This window comes from Acanthochromis polyacanthus, chromosome 3 (assembly GCF_021347895.1).
Source record: "Acanthochromis polyacanthus isolate Apoly-LR-REF ecotype Palm Island chromosome 3, KAUST_Apoly_ChrSc, whole genome shotgun sequence".
Classification (NCBI taxonomy): Eukaryota; Metazoa; Chordata; class Actinopteri; family Pomacentridae; genus Acanthochromis; species Acanthochromis polyacanthus.
The window spans coordinates 46,007,727-46,024,944 of record NC_067115.1 but is presented as its reverse complement, the minus strand read 5'-3'; the positions used below and the strand labels follow the sequence as shown (position 1 = coordinate 46,024,944).

Below are 17,218 nucleotides of genomic sequence, written 5' to 3'. Positions count from 1 at the left end.
ACTCTATGCGGCTTCCATGTGTCTTGCACTGAGGAGAGGCTTCCGTCGGGCCACTCTGCCATAAAGCCCCGACTGGTGGAGGGCTGCAGTGATAGTTGACTTTGTGGAACTTTCTCCTATCTCCCGACTGCATCTCTGGAGCTCAGCCACAGTGATCTTTGGGTTCTTCTTTACCTATCTCACCAAGGCTCTTCTCCCACCATTGCTCAGTTTGGCTGGACGGCCAGGTCTAGGAAGAGTTGTGGTCGTCCCAAACTTCTTCCATTTGAGGATTATGGAGGCCACTGTGCTCTTAGGAACCTCGAGTGCTGCAGAAATTCTTTTGTAACCTTGTCCAGATCTGTGCCTTGCCACAATTCTGTCTCTGAGCTCCTTGGGCAGTTCCTTCCACCTCATGATTCTCATTTGCTCTGACATGCACTGTGAGCTGTAAGGTCTTATATAGACAGGTGTGTGCCTTTCCTAATCAAGTCCAATCAGTTTAATTAAACACAGCTGGACTCCAATAAAGAAGCAGAACTATCTCAAGGAGGATCAGAAGAAATGGACAGCATGTGAGTTAAATATGAATGTCGCTGCAAAGGGTCTGAATACTTCTGATCATGTGATATTTCAGTTTTTCTTTTTTAATAATTTTGCAAAAATTTCTACATTTCTGTTTTTTTCTGTCAAGATGGGGTGCTGAGTGTACATTAATGAGAAATAAAATGAACTTTTTTGATTTTGGCAAATGGCTGCAATGACACAGACAGTGAAACATTTCAAGGGGTCTGAATACTTTCCGTACCCACTGTAGATGTACACTATAAAGCTTTATATCACTGTCCACAGAAACTCAAATGTTCGTATCAATCAAAGAAAAAAGGAGAGGAAATGTTCGAGCTACGGAGCCCCTCTGATGACATGGTAAAAAAATAAATAAATTGTGGCCACGACATAACGTGCGCACGAAATACAACTTCGTTCGCACGAAATGCTACTTCGTTCCCACGAAGTAGGTACAATGTGGGCTCGAAATAGTAATTTGTGGGCATGAAATAGGTATAACGTGCCCACGAAATACTAACTAATACTATTAATATCATTCCTAGACAGCTGGGTAAGCAAATCGAGCGCACCCTCTCTACAACCTGCAATAATACAGTATGTGTACGGCCCGTACCTACGTGATGTTCCTGGGATGAGTGTCTTTTCTTAGCTGTTCTAGTCCATGTCTTGTTATCCCGCTTTTAAGAAGTTATTTATTTAGGCCTGCATTTGATACTTTGTTGCAACGGGTAGCCTATCTGCTGATGTGTCACCCGATTTAGTAGTAGTAGTAGTTTATTCGGTCATTTACAAACTTTTTATCCTCATCCTGTTACTACATGTTGTTTTGTTTTGTTTTGCTAATATGTAGCCGTAAACTCATTTGTGTCTGTAGGAGCTGCAGCCCTGCACACATATCAGGACACTTTTCAAGAACAGCTGAGGGGTGTAGGCATACTACTAAGCGAGGTATGTTGATCATAAAACCGGAGTTTTAACCCTAACCCTAACCCTTCAGCAACCCTACAGCAAAGATAATGGCAAGCAGGGGGTGGATGGATCTTCAAGCTGGTTGCTGCTGTCCCACCACACCGCGTCCATCCATGCAGCATCAGGGGTGGGAGAACAGCAAAATGTGGCATAGAACTGTTGCTCCGTGACCGACTCACTCGAGCTGCACAGTCTGACTTTTATCTGTATCCCAAACTGAAGTCTCATTTCTGTGGTCATGATTTTCACTGTGATGATGAAGTCAGGAATGCAATTGAGAAGATTTTGGAGGTGCAATAGACCCTTTAATGACCCACGTCACGAATGACATCACAGCTTTAGCTGGAGGCAAAAGAGGAAGCCCGCGACCGTGACCGAAAGGCGAAAGACTGAGGGACTAGGCTCTATCAACTTTTCTAAAATGTCATCCTGCTGTGTTTTTGGATGCCAGCATAGGAGGAATGACATTGGTGAATGCAAATTAAAGTTTTATAGGATTCCACCGAACACTCGTGCTCAGAGGGAACGAAGACAGTTGTGGTTAAATGCACTGAGGCGAAAAGACTGGACAGAGACGATCAGCTGCAGTCAATTCCAGCCATTTTCAGTACAAAGAAATCGCTAATATTCTATTTGTAAATAAAAAATATTCAGTTCAATTCAATTCAGCTTTATTCCAGACACTGGGTCCAAATACACACACCATAAGAACAAGGACACAACAAGACACAGAAAAAATACAATCAAAAACAATAACCCGTTAAATATGACGAGAAATACAGGGAATATTGGACGCGCATCGCGAGGTGCATTTCCTTGAAAACGACCGATTCGTGGATTATATGCCGACTTCAGGACATGTTTTGGACAAAATAGTTTACTGGCTTGTGTCGTCTGGATGTCCAAGGTTGGATTATGGCCGTTTTTTGTGGAATATTTTTTATCTGTGTGTAATAATGAACCCGGAAATGTGAGTCGCGCTGTGTACGTTGAAGCCGTGTACAGAGAAAGGATGGATGGATATTCGTTGTTTGTCTGACAAATGTGTTTATATTACCCGCTGTGGTAATCACATCTGAAAGTGGTTTATACTGGCGGATTCATGAGAATCTAAGCTTTCCATCGGCGTATAGTGTTTATATAATCGCGTTTGCAGCCTTCGGACATTCTTTAAATTCCTATGCAAATTAGTAAGTGTACCGCCGGCGGTACACTTAAGTTTAACGGGTTAAAAATGCTCGAGTTTGCCGTGCAAACTCCCAGCACAAACTAAATACTCCCAGTCCTGCTTGACGTCTCGCTCCGCTTTTGCCTCCAGCATAAGCCCCGCCCACAAAAAACGTCACAATGTTTGTAAACAAATAAAGGGTCTATATGTCACCTTCTTCTGTGAAAGGACAAGTAAAGCTTGACCATCAGTGGACCAAGTGTATTGAAGCTAAAGTAGATTATATTGAAAAATAGTCCAAGAACTGTCTTTCACCTGTGATGTTTTCTGCTGAAGCTGAGAACTTTTGAAGTACCCTCATACATCTGGTTTCTAAATATCATACTTGTTGATCTTTCTCTCTCCAGTAATTTGAAACGAAGCATAAGTAAAGTTGTCTCTCATGATGGCCATATTCTGTGTAAATACAGAACAGCATTGAACTTAATGTAAATCAATAAATCGCATGGCTTTTAATACATTTAGGGGAAATAGCACATATATAGAATGTATAGCATATCACGTTAATTTCCTACATAAAAATGCTAATCATGTCAGGAGCACACTTACAAGTCAGTAATAAATAAACTAAAACCCTGTGCTTTGTTACCATGTAATAAATGGTTTAGATAAAATGCAGATTTACAGTTTCTAACTCAGCTTTTGAGCTCCTCAGCGCGAACACATTGAGTGGAAACAGAAAACTCCCATAAAACTACAACTCCCACAATGCCACCCTGCGGCGGAATTCACGTGATGGGATTCATCCGCCTCACGTGACCACAGTGACCCGCAGACATGGCGGACGTAGACGCAGCGAAATCCCTGAGCGGTCTTCTGAATGGAATAGCTCAGAAAGTGTATTATAACAACAGCGACATCACAGAGGAGCTACTGAAAACGGAGCTGTACCCCGAGCTGCCGCAGGAGGAGTTCAGGGCTTTGCACGAAAAGATGAAAGGCCTCCTAAAGGTAATAAAAGTCTTCAGGTCGGGCAGAAGTGTTAGCTGCGCTGCAGCCTTTAATCTGCGTGTTGAACAGCAGCAGAATTTTAACTCCTGAAAACGCAAATGGTCGCTTATTGTGAGCATGCATTTATGCTTTGTTTGTGTTTTTTAATCTTCCGTTTTGTACAGTTTGGACGTTTAGCAGAAGCTGTAGTGCTGCTGCGATCAAAGATTAACCAAAAAATTAAAAGAAGAAGAAAAAACTAGATTTTGAAAGAAATGTAGGAGCAGAATGAAAGGTTTTCAGGAAATATGAATGTTGAGTGATGTGTGGCATCTGTTCCTCCTGTCCTCCTGCATGTCTCCACTGCTGTCAGCAGGGGGCAGCACGAACATACAGATCACCTCTGGGACATACAGTCTGTGCTCTGGGCTCAGTGATCTCTGCGACGCAAGCGTTGATTTACGGGTTTTGACTTTGCCTAAAACTACACAATATCCAGATAAAAAGCATTCATACTGATGCAGCTCAAAAAATTGAATATACAGAGAAAGTCCTTGATTTTTAATTTTATTCAAAGTAGTTTTCGTTTATTCTACATTAATAAAATGTAAAGTTTTTAAAATTTTGATGATTGTGGCTTACAGCTCAAAAAATGTAGAAATCCACTATCTCAAATTATTGGCATATTTTCTAAGATCAATCAAAAGAAAAAGTATAATAAAAATAATTAAACTTTTGAATAGTAGTAGTAATAGTTGATTTGTGCATGCTGTGCTTTCTTGGGTTGGAGCTCCTTCACCAAGAATTACTGCATCAGTGCGATGTGCCATGGAGGTGATCAACCTGAGGCACTGCTGAGGTGTTCCTGAAGCTCAGGATGCTTTGATAGCAGCCGTCAGCTCGTCTGTACTTTTTTGGATTGGGTGTTTCTCATCTTCCTCCTCTGTGGTTCAGGTCAGGTGAGTTCTCTGACCAGTTAAGCACAGTAATGGTCAGGGCATTACCATTACCATGTAGTTGTAATTTTCATGGTGTGTGCAAGTCTAAGTCGTGCTGGAAAAGGAAATCTGCATCTCCACAAAGCTTGTCTGCAGATGGAAGCATGGAGCGCTCTGTAATCTGCTGCTAGACGTGGTGTTGACCTGATCAAACACAGCAGACCAACACTGGTGATAACAGTCACGTTTGGTTGTATAAGGATGACAGTGTTTGATTTTGTTAAGTGGAGCTGCTGCTACTCTGTGCTGAAACTCATGGTAGTTATTGATGCTTATATTTTCATGGAATTTGGTCAGAATTGTTTGGTATCAGGTGGCCTGGTTGTTAGCGATATTGCCTCATATAATAGAAGATCTTCGGTTCTCTTCCTGGCCTCGGCATGGGATCTTTCTGCGTGGAGTTTGCATGTTGTCCCTGTTCAGTGTGGGTTTTCACTGAGTTCTCCAACTTCCTCCCATAGTCTGAAAACATATTGAGGCTAATTGGTGATTCTAAATTGTCTGTGAGTGTGTTTGGTTGTCTGTCTCTGTGTTGTCCTACAATAGACTGGTGTCCCAGCTGGGGTCGACTCCAGCCCCTATCACCCTACAGAGGATTAGACGGTGTGTAAATAATGAGTGGAGGGATGTGTGATAAAGATTAGGTGACAAAAAAATCATTTTTTTGTCAGGGTTGATATGGTACCAATGACTAGTGAATCAAAAACACGATATAGAATCAAGTAGAAATTGTATTAAGATGTGAAATTAACCCCAAAGCAAACGCCTTAGTGATGATGGACTGCAGCTGCATCAGAGCTAGGGTAGCGCTTCTTTAAGTTAACGTATGTCATCCAGAATCATAATGGGAAAATACTAAATATCTGATCTTACAGTTGGCCAGGCCAATCATTGGTCAACCCCCCCATCCTCTATTAAATGCTTTTTTATATGAACATTTATCACTTTTCAATAGGTAAACAAAACATACAGTTGGTGGAATATCTGGTGCGTGAATATTTTTATTTTAAAGCTCCTGACAGACAGTGGTCAGTCACTGTTTTGATGTGCAGAACATAGAACTCTGACTGTGTTACACCTTACCTGATGCTCCTGCCGCTCTCTTCCTCCATCTCAGTCCATCGCCACAGCAGACATGGACCACGCCCAGCTGGAGGCCTTCCTCACGGCACAGACCAAGAAGCAGGGCGGTGGAGGTGTGAGCGTGGAACAGGCCGCTGCCCTTTCCCGCTTCTGGAAGAGCCAGCGCATTCGGGTGAGGGAGAGCCTGCTGGCCCAGAGCCGCTGGGAGCCCAGCCTCAGAGGCCTCTCCTGGAGGGTGGACCTCCAAACCGCCACCAGCCGTGGGGATGCAGCCCACAGCGGCCCGGTTGCCCTGATGGAGCTGGAGCTCGGCAAAGTGGGACAGGTGAGGCTGACATCTGGTTTGTTCTGTTAAAGTCTGCAAGTTTTACGCTCTGATGAGTTGAACAGATCAATTTGGCCTCACTGTTTTACTGCAGCATTTTGAGGGATCACAGAGAGAACACTGACAGTAGCAGCTAGAGCAGGGGTGTCCAAACTTTTTGTAAAGAGAGCCAGATTTGATAAAGTGAAGATGCCTGGGGGCCAGTACTTCCTTCTGATGTTTTTTTAAGCACAGAAGTTACATGCAAATGTACACCATTATAAAACAATTTTCATTGTCACAATTCTCTTTATTTTACAAATGGCAGTGTAACCAAATATAAGCCACTCAAGCAGACATGAACAACTCTAAAAACACAAGTCTGCCTTTAATTCATATCTGGAGAGTCAGATAACATTGAACTGTATGGAATACCTTAAATTTCCATGAGTTTGATAAACATCTTTGCCTCATGAACATTTTAAACAGGAGTTATATGTAATGCAAAGTTGTCTGTTCTCATTAAAGTTTAAAACAAGTGAATTTTGCTCTTGTCTTTTACAAGATCTTTCAGAGAGTAATAGTTTGTGTCACATCTACAGGTACACAACATCAACAGTTATAACCAAATCTTATTCAAGATGTGTAATAAAAAAAAGTGCCATAAGTCCAAGTGCATAAGTATGCTTTTGGCTTTTCACTGTTAATAGTGACAGATATTACCGTTCAAAACATTCAGTTTCAGATTGAAAAAGAAACCAATAACTTGCTGACACTTACGAGAAGGGTTGTACTGAGATTTGGATTTCAGTAAAGAGGCCAGGTCTGGTTTGCGGGAAGTGGTTGAGATACGTAAAATGTCCCGTAAGTGGGAGTCACTTAGTCTTGACCTCAGTCTGTTCTTGTTTAAGTTCATGACAGAGAATGTCTGCTCACACAAATATGTGGAGCCGAATAGGCTCAGCATTTTCTTGGGAAATATTCGCATTTCTGGAAACCTGCCTTTATCCAGCTGCCCATAAAAGTCAACAAGAGAAAGCTGCTGGTGTTTACCGCGCCGCTCATCATCACCCTGCAGCTCAATGAGCTCCAGCTGCAGCTGTGGAGGAGCATCATCAGGGTCCGCGGAGAAGGGAGAAGAGAAAAGCTACGTCCTTTTCAATAACTGCAAAATCCTGAAAGCGTTTGTTAAATTCCATAGAAAGAGATGCGATAGCTGTTGCAAAACTCATCATTTGCGCACCGATGTTGTCCTGTGGGAAACTGTCGATGACCTCTTTCAAAGCTGGAATGTGCGCGGTACAGGGCTCCGTTTGGGACAAGTGGCTCTGGGAAAAGTTGCAGCTTGGTTCCAAAGGCCTTGATGTGAGCGTACAGCTGGCTCACCACTGCATCTTGTCCTTGCAGATTAACATTCAGCACATTCAGATGCTTCGTTATGTCAACCAAAAAAGCCAAATCTGCCAGCCATACAGGATCAGACAGTTCTTCCATCGGTTGCCCCTTTTCACCCAAAAAACGTCCAATTTCCTGTCTGAGAGAGAAAAATTGGTACATTGCCGACCCCCGACTTAACCACCTCACATCGTTGTGATATATTACGTCTCCGTATTCAGCCTGAATGTCAAGCAAGAACTGCTGAAACTGTCGGTGGTGTAGAGCTTTAGAGCGAATAGAATTGATTGCCTTTACCACTGGTTTCATAACATGATCAAATTTGAGATGTTTGGCGCAGAGAGCCTGCTGGTGAATTATACAGTGAAGTTTAATAGCGTTACCTTCTTCTTCGCTGACTTTATTGCAGATCAGTGTGGACAGTCCACTTCGCTCACCAGCCATGGCAGGCACACTATCGGTAATGGTCCCAGAAACTTTACTCCATGGCAGTTTCAGATCATCAACAGCTTCACAAACAGAAACGAAAAAGGTCCGTTGCTCTGGTTTGGCCTTTAAGGCTTTGGAGGTCAAGCAGCTCCTCTGTTACGTTCATGTTGTCATCAACTCCTCTTAAAAAATCAAGAGCTGTGCAGTGTCAGATGCATCGGTGCTTTCATCGCAGGCTAATGAGAAATAATCAAAAGCCAATCCCCTTTCCCCCAGTTGTCTCTGAATATCTGATGATATGTCTTCGACTCTCCGTGCCACAGTGTTAAGTGCCAGGCAAACATTCATAAATTCTTGCTTCTTCTCTGGGCAAACGTTCTCCACCATTTTCTTGACAGAGTCTTGGATAAATGTACCTTCAGTAAAAGGTTTGCCATGTTTAGCTATTAACATGGTCACTTCGTAGCTTGCTTTGGTGATACTTTCCTTTGACTCACAGACCCGCATGAAGAATCGCTGTTGTGATGCCAGAGCAGCTTGGAGTTGGTTCCCTTTTTCAGCGCGGTCACTCCCTGTTAGCTTGTCACATGTGTTAGCATGTTTAGTTTGGTAGTGTCTCTTTATGTTAAAATCTTTAAACAAGGCAACAGTCTCTTGACAAATAAGACAAATGCAATTGCCTCGATCTTCAGTGAAGAAGTACTGTAATTCCCATCTTTCCTGAAAGTGGTGGCCCTCACTGTCAACTTTCCTCTTTTTCTTTGCAGTCACCATTGCAGCAATGAGCAGAGAAGTGTTCGCCAAGGATGCAGAGCCAGATAGCATTAAAGTGGTGCTGCCACCAAGTGGTGAAAGGAGGAATTACATTTTAAGTTTTGTGATTTATTTATTCTGTTAGACAATGCTAGCGGTCCATAAATAATACATTATAAGACCGAAGTTGCGGGCCGTATGAAATCCTACCGCGGGCCGTGATTGGCCCCCGGGCCGGACTTTGGACATGCCTGAGCTAGAGAAACAGAGAAAGTCGCTGATTAATGTTTGGCTGCTTTTATTCTCCTGAGAAGTAGTTTCTGCTGGTGACATTAAACATGCATTAAGCACATAGTCAACTAAAAATGAGAAATTTAAAAACTGACAAATAACTCCAGCTGGGGAACAATGAGTTGGTCACTGGTTAAAAGCTGAACCTGCTTAACCCTTTAGACACAAGAGTTTTGTCAATAAAATATTTAGTTTTTATATCATTTTTTTCAAAAGGTTGTAACTTGAAAATGGTTAGAGATAAAGACAAACTGTAAATGAGAAAAATCATCAGTATGACCTGAAGGTTGTGATGGGAGTAAATTCATTCATCTAATTTGCATATTATGACGTCACCAGGCGGCGGACATATGGATTACATAACTTTATTGATGTTTATCGATCAAGATGTTTGGCTCAGAATTTGTCAGATCCCTGTCTCCACGATACCCAACAGGCTTATCAAAATGTCTGATGCACTTGTGATTCTCTTCCTCATCTGTCAAGCAAACCCAGCCATCATCTTCGTCATTTACGACGGGCCGTGAACGCCACTGCAGCCTCCACCGTTATTATCACTGCATTTTCTCCGGCGTCTGCTGCTATTTTCGCGGTTTTTTGGATCCCCCTCACCATTAGCGGTGTTTTGACCACCCCTGCTACACCCACCACGTCTCCTCCTGCCACCCCAGACCCCGTGAAGCAAACCATCGGCTCCAGTATGTGCTGCTCGTGGACTGTCATGGCGCACCGACCCGCTGCCGTTACGCACAGACGCAGCAGCACTTTCTGTCTCAGTGGACGACTGAACAGAGGGTGAATATTCCTCTTCAGAATATGAGTAAGCCATTACTTGACAAAGTACTTTGTCAGCGTTGAGCAGACCTCTCGGTACGGTGAGTTTTCTCACTCTAAAATGTGCCGTCTTGCGCTCTGTTACGCTCCGACTATGAGTCTCGTCTCCTCGGTTTTCAAACTCTATAAACTCCTAAACTTTGAATGAAAACACGCCCACAACTGATGCTCAGATTGAAGTTCCAGATATCCGCCATCTCCTGGTATAAAGTAGTAACTGCATGAGGCAGTATGTTTGAAGCTGTGGCTTGTTATATTCAGCAAAGTTGTTTGTTGCAATATTGTGACTTTGGCGCTTAAAGGGTTAAGACACTTCAAACTGTGATTTCTGTAGGTGGTGTATTCACATTAGAAAAAAGACAAAGTTTACACCAAAAAATTCTGTTTTGCCAACATGTAGACCAGGGGTGTGAAACTCATTTCAGCCAATTTGATTTCAAGTCCACAGCATAATAACTGATAAATAACCACAACTCCTAATGCTTCCTTTGTTTTAGTACAAACAAGTTCACATTTAAGGAATTATCTTTGTACAAACATTATGAACAACCTGGAATTTCTTCAGCAATATAAATTCAAGTTCAACAACATTATGCCTCAGTTTGTCATTTACACATTTTGCCCTACAGATCACAGAGTCTACAAAGGAACACAACGTTTAGTCATAAATATCTGGAACTGAACGATACAGTATTTTACTTTATGATCAAAATGACAAAAGTCAGACAAAAAAAGACTTGAACCAACTAAACAAGACAAAATATTACAAAAATGAGATGCAGAACGACAAAAGTGAGAAACAAAATGAGACAAATGAAACAGAACAAAAAAGAAATCAGACAAAAAAGTTACAAAGTGACAAAATCAAGACAAAAAATTACATGAATGACACAAATGAGACAATGGCAAGCAAGAAACAGAATGACTAAAAACATAGACAACGCAAATGAGACAAAAAACACAAAACGACAAAAAGGATGAATAAAGCAAAACACAAAAAGACAAAATATGACAAAAATGAGACAAAAAGTGACAAAAGAACAGTCTAGTATTTTTCTTTCTGATCAAAAAAACTTGTCAGGGTCTAGAAATGATTTTAAATTTATAATTTTACAAAGTTCCAATCTGCAGTTAATGTCTTACGCTTTGAGGACTGGACTGGACCCTCTGTAGGGCTGTTTTTGGCCCGTGGGCCTCATGTTGGACACCCCTGATGTAGACCAAACTTGTTTTTAACGTGTTTCTTAGTGACACTATTGTACCACAGCTGATGAATAGCTCCAGCTGTGTTATTTACTGTAAAACATAGAAGAATGCTTTTTATTATACAGCACTGAAAATAACCTTTCTGTTGTTATTACTGCATATGCAGTGTTATGGTATTGTATACTCTAGTATAGAATATGTACTAAAAAACAATTATGTAGACATTAATTAAACACAGAATAATAGAAATCCTGTGGATGCTTATACATAAAGTCAGCATTAACTTTAAACATGCATTTCTGCCTGGACTGACATCCATGTGGCTGCAGATACTGTAAAAGCTGTGCAGTAGACAAAGATTGTTGAACAAACAATCATTGAAGCATTGTAACGTCTTAACAGAGGGCAGGTTCCAGTGTGGCTGGAGGCCTGGTTCTGGATGTGGCTGGAGGCCTGGTTCTGGATGTGGCTGGAGGCCTGGTTCTGGATGTGGCTGGAGGCCTGGTTCTGGATGTGGCTGGATGACTGGTTCTGGATGTGGCTGGAGGCCTGGTTCTGGATGTGACTGGATGACTGGTTCTGGATGTGGCTGGAGGCCTGGTTCTGGATGTGACTGGATGACTGGTTCTGGATGTGGCTGGAGGCCTGGTTCTGGATGTGACTGGATGACTGGTTCTGGATGTGGCTGGATGACTGGTTCTGGATGTGACTGGAGGCCTGGTTCTGGATGTGACTGGATGACTGGTTCTGGATGTGACTGGAGGCCTGGTTCTGGATGTGGCTGGATGACTGGTTCTGGATGTGACTGGATGACTGGTTCTGGATGTGACTGGATGACTGGTTCTGGATGTGGCTGGAAGCCTGGTTCTGGATGTGACTGGATGACTGGTTCTGGATGTGGCTGAATGACTGGTTCTGGATGTGGCTGGATGACTGGTTCTGGATGTGACTGGAGGCCTGGTTCTGGATGTGGCTGGATGACTGGTTCTGGATGTGGCTGGATGACTGGTTCTGAATGTGACTGGAGGCCTGGTTCTGGATGTGGCTGGAGGCCTGGTTCTGGATGTGACTGGATGACTGGTTCTGGATGTGGCTGGAGGCCTGGTTCTGGATGTGGCTGGAGGCCTGGTTCTGGATGTGACTGGATGACTGGTTCTGGATGTGGCTGGATGACTGGTTCTGGATGTGACTGGATGACTGGTTCTGGATGTGGCTGGAGGCCTGGTTCTGGATGTGGCTGGAGGCCTGGTTCTGGATGTGGCTGGATGACTGGTTCTGGATGTGACTGGATGACTGGTTCTGGATGTGACTGGAGGCCTGGTTCTGGATGTGGCTGGATGACTGGTTCTGGATGTGACTGGAGGCCTGGTTCTGGATGTGGCTGGAGGCCTGGTTCTGGATGTGACTGGATGACTGGTTCTGGATGTGGCTGGATGACTGGTTCTGGATGTGACTGGATGACTGGTTCTGGATGTGACTGGAGGCCTGGTTCTGGATGTGGCTGGATGACTGGTTCTGGATGTGGCTGGATGACTGGTTCTGGATGTGACTGGAGGCCTGGTTCTGGATGTGGCTGGAGGCCTGGTTCTGGATGTGGCTGGATGACTGGTTCTGGATGTGACTGGATGACTGGTTCTGGATGTGACTGGAGGCCTGGTTCTGGATGTGGCTGGATGACTGGTTCTGGATGTGACTGGAGGCCTGGTTCTGGATGTGGCTGGATGACTGGTTCTGGATGTGGCTGGATGACTGGTTCTGGATGTGACTGGAGGCCTGGTTCTGGATGTGGCTGGATGACTGGTTCTGGATGTGACTGGAGGCCTGGTTCTGGATGTGACTGGATGACTGGTTCTGGATGTGGCTGGAGGCCTGGTTCTGGATGTGGCTGGATGACTGGTTCTGGATGTGGCTGGATGACTGGTTCTGGATGTGACTGGAGGCCTGGTTCTGGATGTGGCTGGATGACTGGTTCTGGATGTGACTGGAGGCCTGGTTCTGGATGTGGCTGGATGACTGGTTCTGGATGTGACTGGAGGCCTGGTTCTGGATGTGGCTGGATGACTGGTTCTGGATGTGGCTGGATGACTGGTTCTGGATGTGACTGGAGGCCTGGTTCTGGATGTGGCTGGATGACTGGTTCTGGATGTGACTGGAGGCCTGGTTCTGGATGTGGCTGGATGACTGGTTCTGGATGTGACTGGAGGCCTGGTTCTGGATGTGACTGGATGACTGGTTGTGGATGTGACTGGATGACTGGTTCTGGATGTGACTGGAGGCCTGGTTCTGGATGTGACTGGAGGCCTGGTTCTGGATGTGGCTGGATGACTGGTTCTGGATGTGACTGGAGGCCTGGTTCTGGATGTGACTGGAGGCCTGGTTCTGGATGTGATTGGATGACTGGTTCTGGATGTGACTGAAGGCCTGGTTCTGGATGTGACTGGAGGCCTGGTTCTGGATGTGGCTGGATGACTGGTTCTGGATGTGGCTGGATGACTGGTTCTGGATGTGGCTGGAGGCCTGGTTCTGGATGTGACTGGATGACTGGTTCTGGATGTGGCTGGAGGCCTGGTTCTGGATGTGACTGGATGACTGGTTCTGGATGTGGCTGGAGGCCTGGTTGGGTTCAGTAAGCCTCAGTCCCTTGAACCAGCTAAATGACCTCAGTCTGTGTCCTGACCTCCAAACAGTTTTAAAGCCCCTCCCAGAGGATAATGTGGCTGAGGCAGTGCTACTGGGGACTTTCATTATGAAACAAAGTCCATCTTTGGTGGAAACATGCTAACGTGTTTACACGTGTAACGTGTTTGTATGATCAGGACTGTTCTGAGGAGGGTTCTACCAAACATGTGTGACAGCCAGGCTTTGCCATGGAGGGGGGCATCAGTCTGTTTGGGCTGTGGTAACGTCTAATGAGATTCACTTTAACCAACACTTAATAATGAGTTAAGTGAAGTAGCTTTTCCTCTCCATTAGAAAGGCTTTTAATTCTCATCTTCTTAATGAATGGTGGCACAAACACACGTTTTAAGTTGATTACACATAAAATGATGTCGTTTTAACTGCTTTTGTACAATATTGAAAAGGAATTTTTTAGTCTTCTAAACTTAATTATCATAGTTATGAACACAAATTTTTAAGTTGACAACTGTTAAAAAATTAAGTTGCTCCAATTAAATTTTTTTCTGTTTTTGTTCTCACTTCATGAAATGAATTCATTCAGCAACAAAACTGTTTGAGCGGACTCAAGGTGAAAAGAATTAAGTCATTAAACCAATTTAATGAACCGGATTTTTGTTTTAAGTTAGTTATTGCAGAAATTCAAGTTGAAATTATATAAAATATTAAGCTGACATAATTAGCAACATTATTAAGTCAACACAACTCATGAAATGTTTCCAACTTACAATGCTCACCTAAGTCTATGAATTTCACTTTTTCTCTTCCAGCTCTACATTTGATTAAGTGGTGGGAACAGAATCATACAAGGAACAGCTGGTTAAACTGTGGGGGTGTTTCTGAGTCCCATCAATTCCTGTCGCCCGCGACATACGTGTTTAGGTCACGTGATTCGGTATCCGTACATAACGTACACATGCAGAACTCACGCCTGTGCTCAGAGCAAGGTCCTTTTGTTTGTTGGTACATCTGTATTAGATGGACTTACACACGTGGACAAAATTGTTGGTACCCCTCAGTTAAAGAAGGAAAAACCCACAATTCTCACTGAAATCACTTGAAACTCACAAAAGTAACAATAAATAAAAATTTATTGAAAATTAAATAATCAAAATCAGCCATCACTTTTGAATTGCTGATTAACATAATTATTTAAAAAAACAAACTAATGAAATAGGGCTGGACAAAAATGATGGTACCCATAACTTAATATTTTGTTGCACAACCTTTTGAGGCAATCACTGCAATTAAACGATTTCTGTATTTGTCAATGAGCGTTCTGCAGCTGTCAACAGGTATTTTGGCCCACTCCTCATGAGCAAACAGCTCCAGTTGTCTCAGGTTTGATGGGTGTCTTCTCCAAATGGCATGTTTCAGCTCCTTCCACATATGTTCAATGGGATTCAGATCTGGGCTCATAGAAGGCCACTTTAGAATAGTCCAACGCTTTTCTCTCAGCCATTCTTGGGTGTTTTTGGCTGTGTGTTTTGGATCGTTGTCCTGTTGGAAGACCCATGACCTGCGACTGAGACCAAGCTTTCTGACACGAGGCAGCACATTTCTCTCCAGAATGCCTTGATAGTCTTCAGATTTCATCGTACCTTGCACACTTTCAAGACACCCTGTGCCAGATGCAGCAAAGCAGCCCCAAAACATTACTGAGCCTCCTCCATGTTTCACCGTAGGGACAGTGTTCTTTTCTTCGTATGCTTGGTTTTTGAGTCTATGAACATAGAGTTGATGTGCCTTACCAAAAAGCTCCAGTTTGGTCTCATCTGTCCAAAGGACATTCTCCCAGAAGCTTTGTGGCTTGTCAACATGCATTTTTGCAAATTCCAGTCTGGCTTTTTTATGAGTTTTTTTCAGCAGTGGTGTCCTCCTTGGTCGTCTCCCATGAAGTCCACTTTGGCTCAAACAACGACGAATGGTGCGATCTGACACTGATGTACCTTGGCCTTGGAGTTCACCTTTAATTTCTTTGGAGGTTGCTCTGGGCTCTTTGGATACAATTCGAGCGATCCGTCTCTTCAATTTGTCATCAATTTTCCTCTTGCGGCCACGTCCAGGGAGGTTGGCTACTGTCCCGTGGGTCTTGAACTTCTGAATAATATGAGCCACTGTTGTCACAGGAACTTCAAGCTGTTTAGAGATGGTCTTATAGCCTTTACCTTTAAGATGTTTGTCTATCATTTTTTTTCGGATGTCCTGGGACAATTCTCTCCTTCGCTTTCTGTTGTCCATGTTCAGTGTGGTACACACCTTTTCACCAAACAGCAGGGTGACTACTTGTCTCCCTTTAAATAGGCAGACTGACTGATTATGAGTTTGGAAACACCTGTGATGTCAATTAAATGACACACCTGAGTTAATCATGTCACTCTGGTCAAATAGTTTTCAATCTTTTATAGAGGTACCATCATTTTTGTCCAGGCCTGTTTCATTAGTTTGTTTTTTAAATAATTATGTTAATCAACAATTCAAAAGTAATGGCTGTTTTTGATTATTTAATTTTCAATAAATTTTATTTATTGTTACTTTTGTGAGTTTCAAGTGATTTCAGTGAGAATTGTGGGTTTTTCCTTCTTTAACTGAGGGGTACCAACAATTTTGTCCACGTGTGTATTCTATGGTGCTGTGATTTCTGATCATCAGTAACAAATAAACAAATGCTGCATTTCTGACAATGCTGTATGGGGGAATGAACATCCTTAGAGGAGTACTGCTCTCTCTGAGCACTTTTCTTATTTATGTAGCCTAAGGTCACAACATATGTTATTAAAGGCACTAAACATAGGGAGGTTCTAAAACTTGTAGAGAAAAACACAACAGATGAATGTGAATTATTCTGGCCTGTAAAGACAATCAGTTGAAAACGGGAAGTGTTTATTACTGCAGTTCTTGTTTGACAACATTATCTATCATTGATGAAGAGGAAAATATTTCATCACTTTAAATGGAGATATTCTGACCTTTTTTTGCAGACATGTATGATCATGTGTGTTGAGATTCATGTGTATAAACATGTTCATATCTTCTACAAGTTAACCTACAAGCCACAGGTCTGGCAGTTTGTTAGTTGTTTTGGATTACTGTTGATGATTTGTTGCTGCATTATTGTGTAGTATCAGATAAATACCTAAATCCATACTTTGTGGGTAATCCTGCCTCTACAGTGAGAGACTGGAGCATGCTGATGGATTTATTTTTGACTATGCTGTGTATGACTGATTGGTCTAAGAAGTTATTTTCATGTTTACGTCAAAGCCAAATGTTGGAAATCCATTTGTTAGGGAAAACCATTGAAAATTACATTTTTATTGTTTGGTTTGTGAAATGCTATGGACGCTATAGGCCCCAGATGTCCCACGCAGATTATCTGTTGCTGTCTGAGAGAGCGAGTATGTGTCTGTTGCATCGATGTTTTGAGCGTAGTGACTCCCAGCAGACCTCCACCATGACGCTCAAGCCAGTACAAGTCAGGGGTCAGCTTTCCTCGTTCCTGCTCTGGCCTTAATCAGCCATGCCCAAACTACCAGGTTTTCCAAGATGCACAGCTCATTTCTACTGCTTCCA

General features: G+C 43.0%; 1 protein-coding gene across 1 annotated transcript in view; it reads left to right on the top strand.

Moving 5' to 3' along the window:
- The first annotated feature begins 3,506 nt into the window (after positions 1 to 3,506).
- The window catches only part of commd1 (copper metabolism (Murr1) domain containing 1), a 23,609-nt gene continuing 9,897 nt past the window's right edge, over positions 3,507 to 17,218 (top strand). Inside the window, exons 1-2 of the mRNA XM_022219891.2 lie at positions 3,507 to 3,697; positions 5,792 to 6,082. Of these exons, the coding sequence (XP_022075583.2) occupies positions 3,524 to 3,697; positions 5,792 to 6,082 (465 nt within the window). The 5' untranslated portion in view covers positions 3,507 to 3,523. The remainder of the gene's footprint in view (positions 3,698 to 5,791; positions 6,083 to 17,218) is intronic.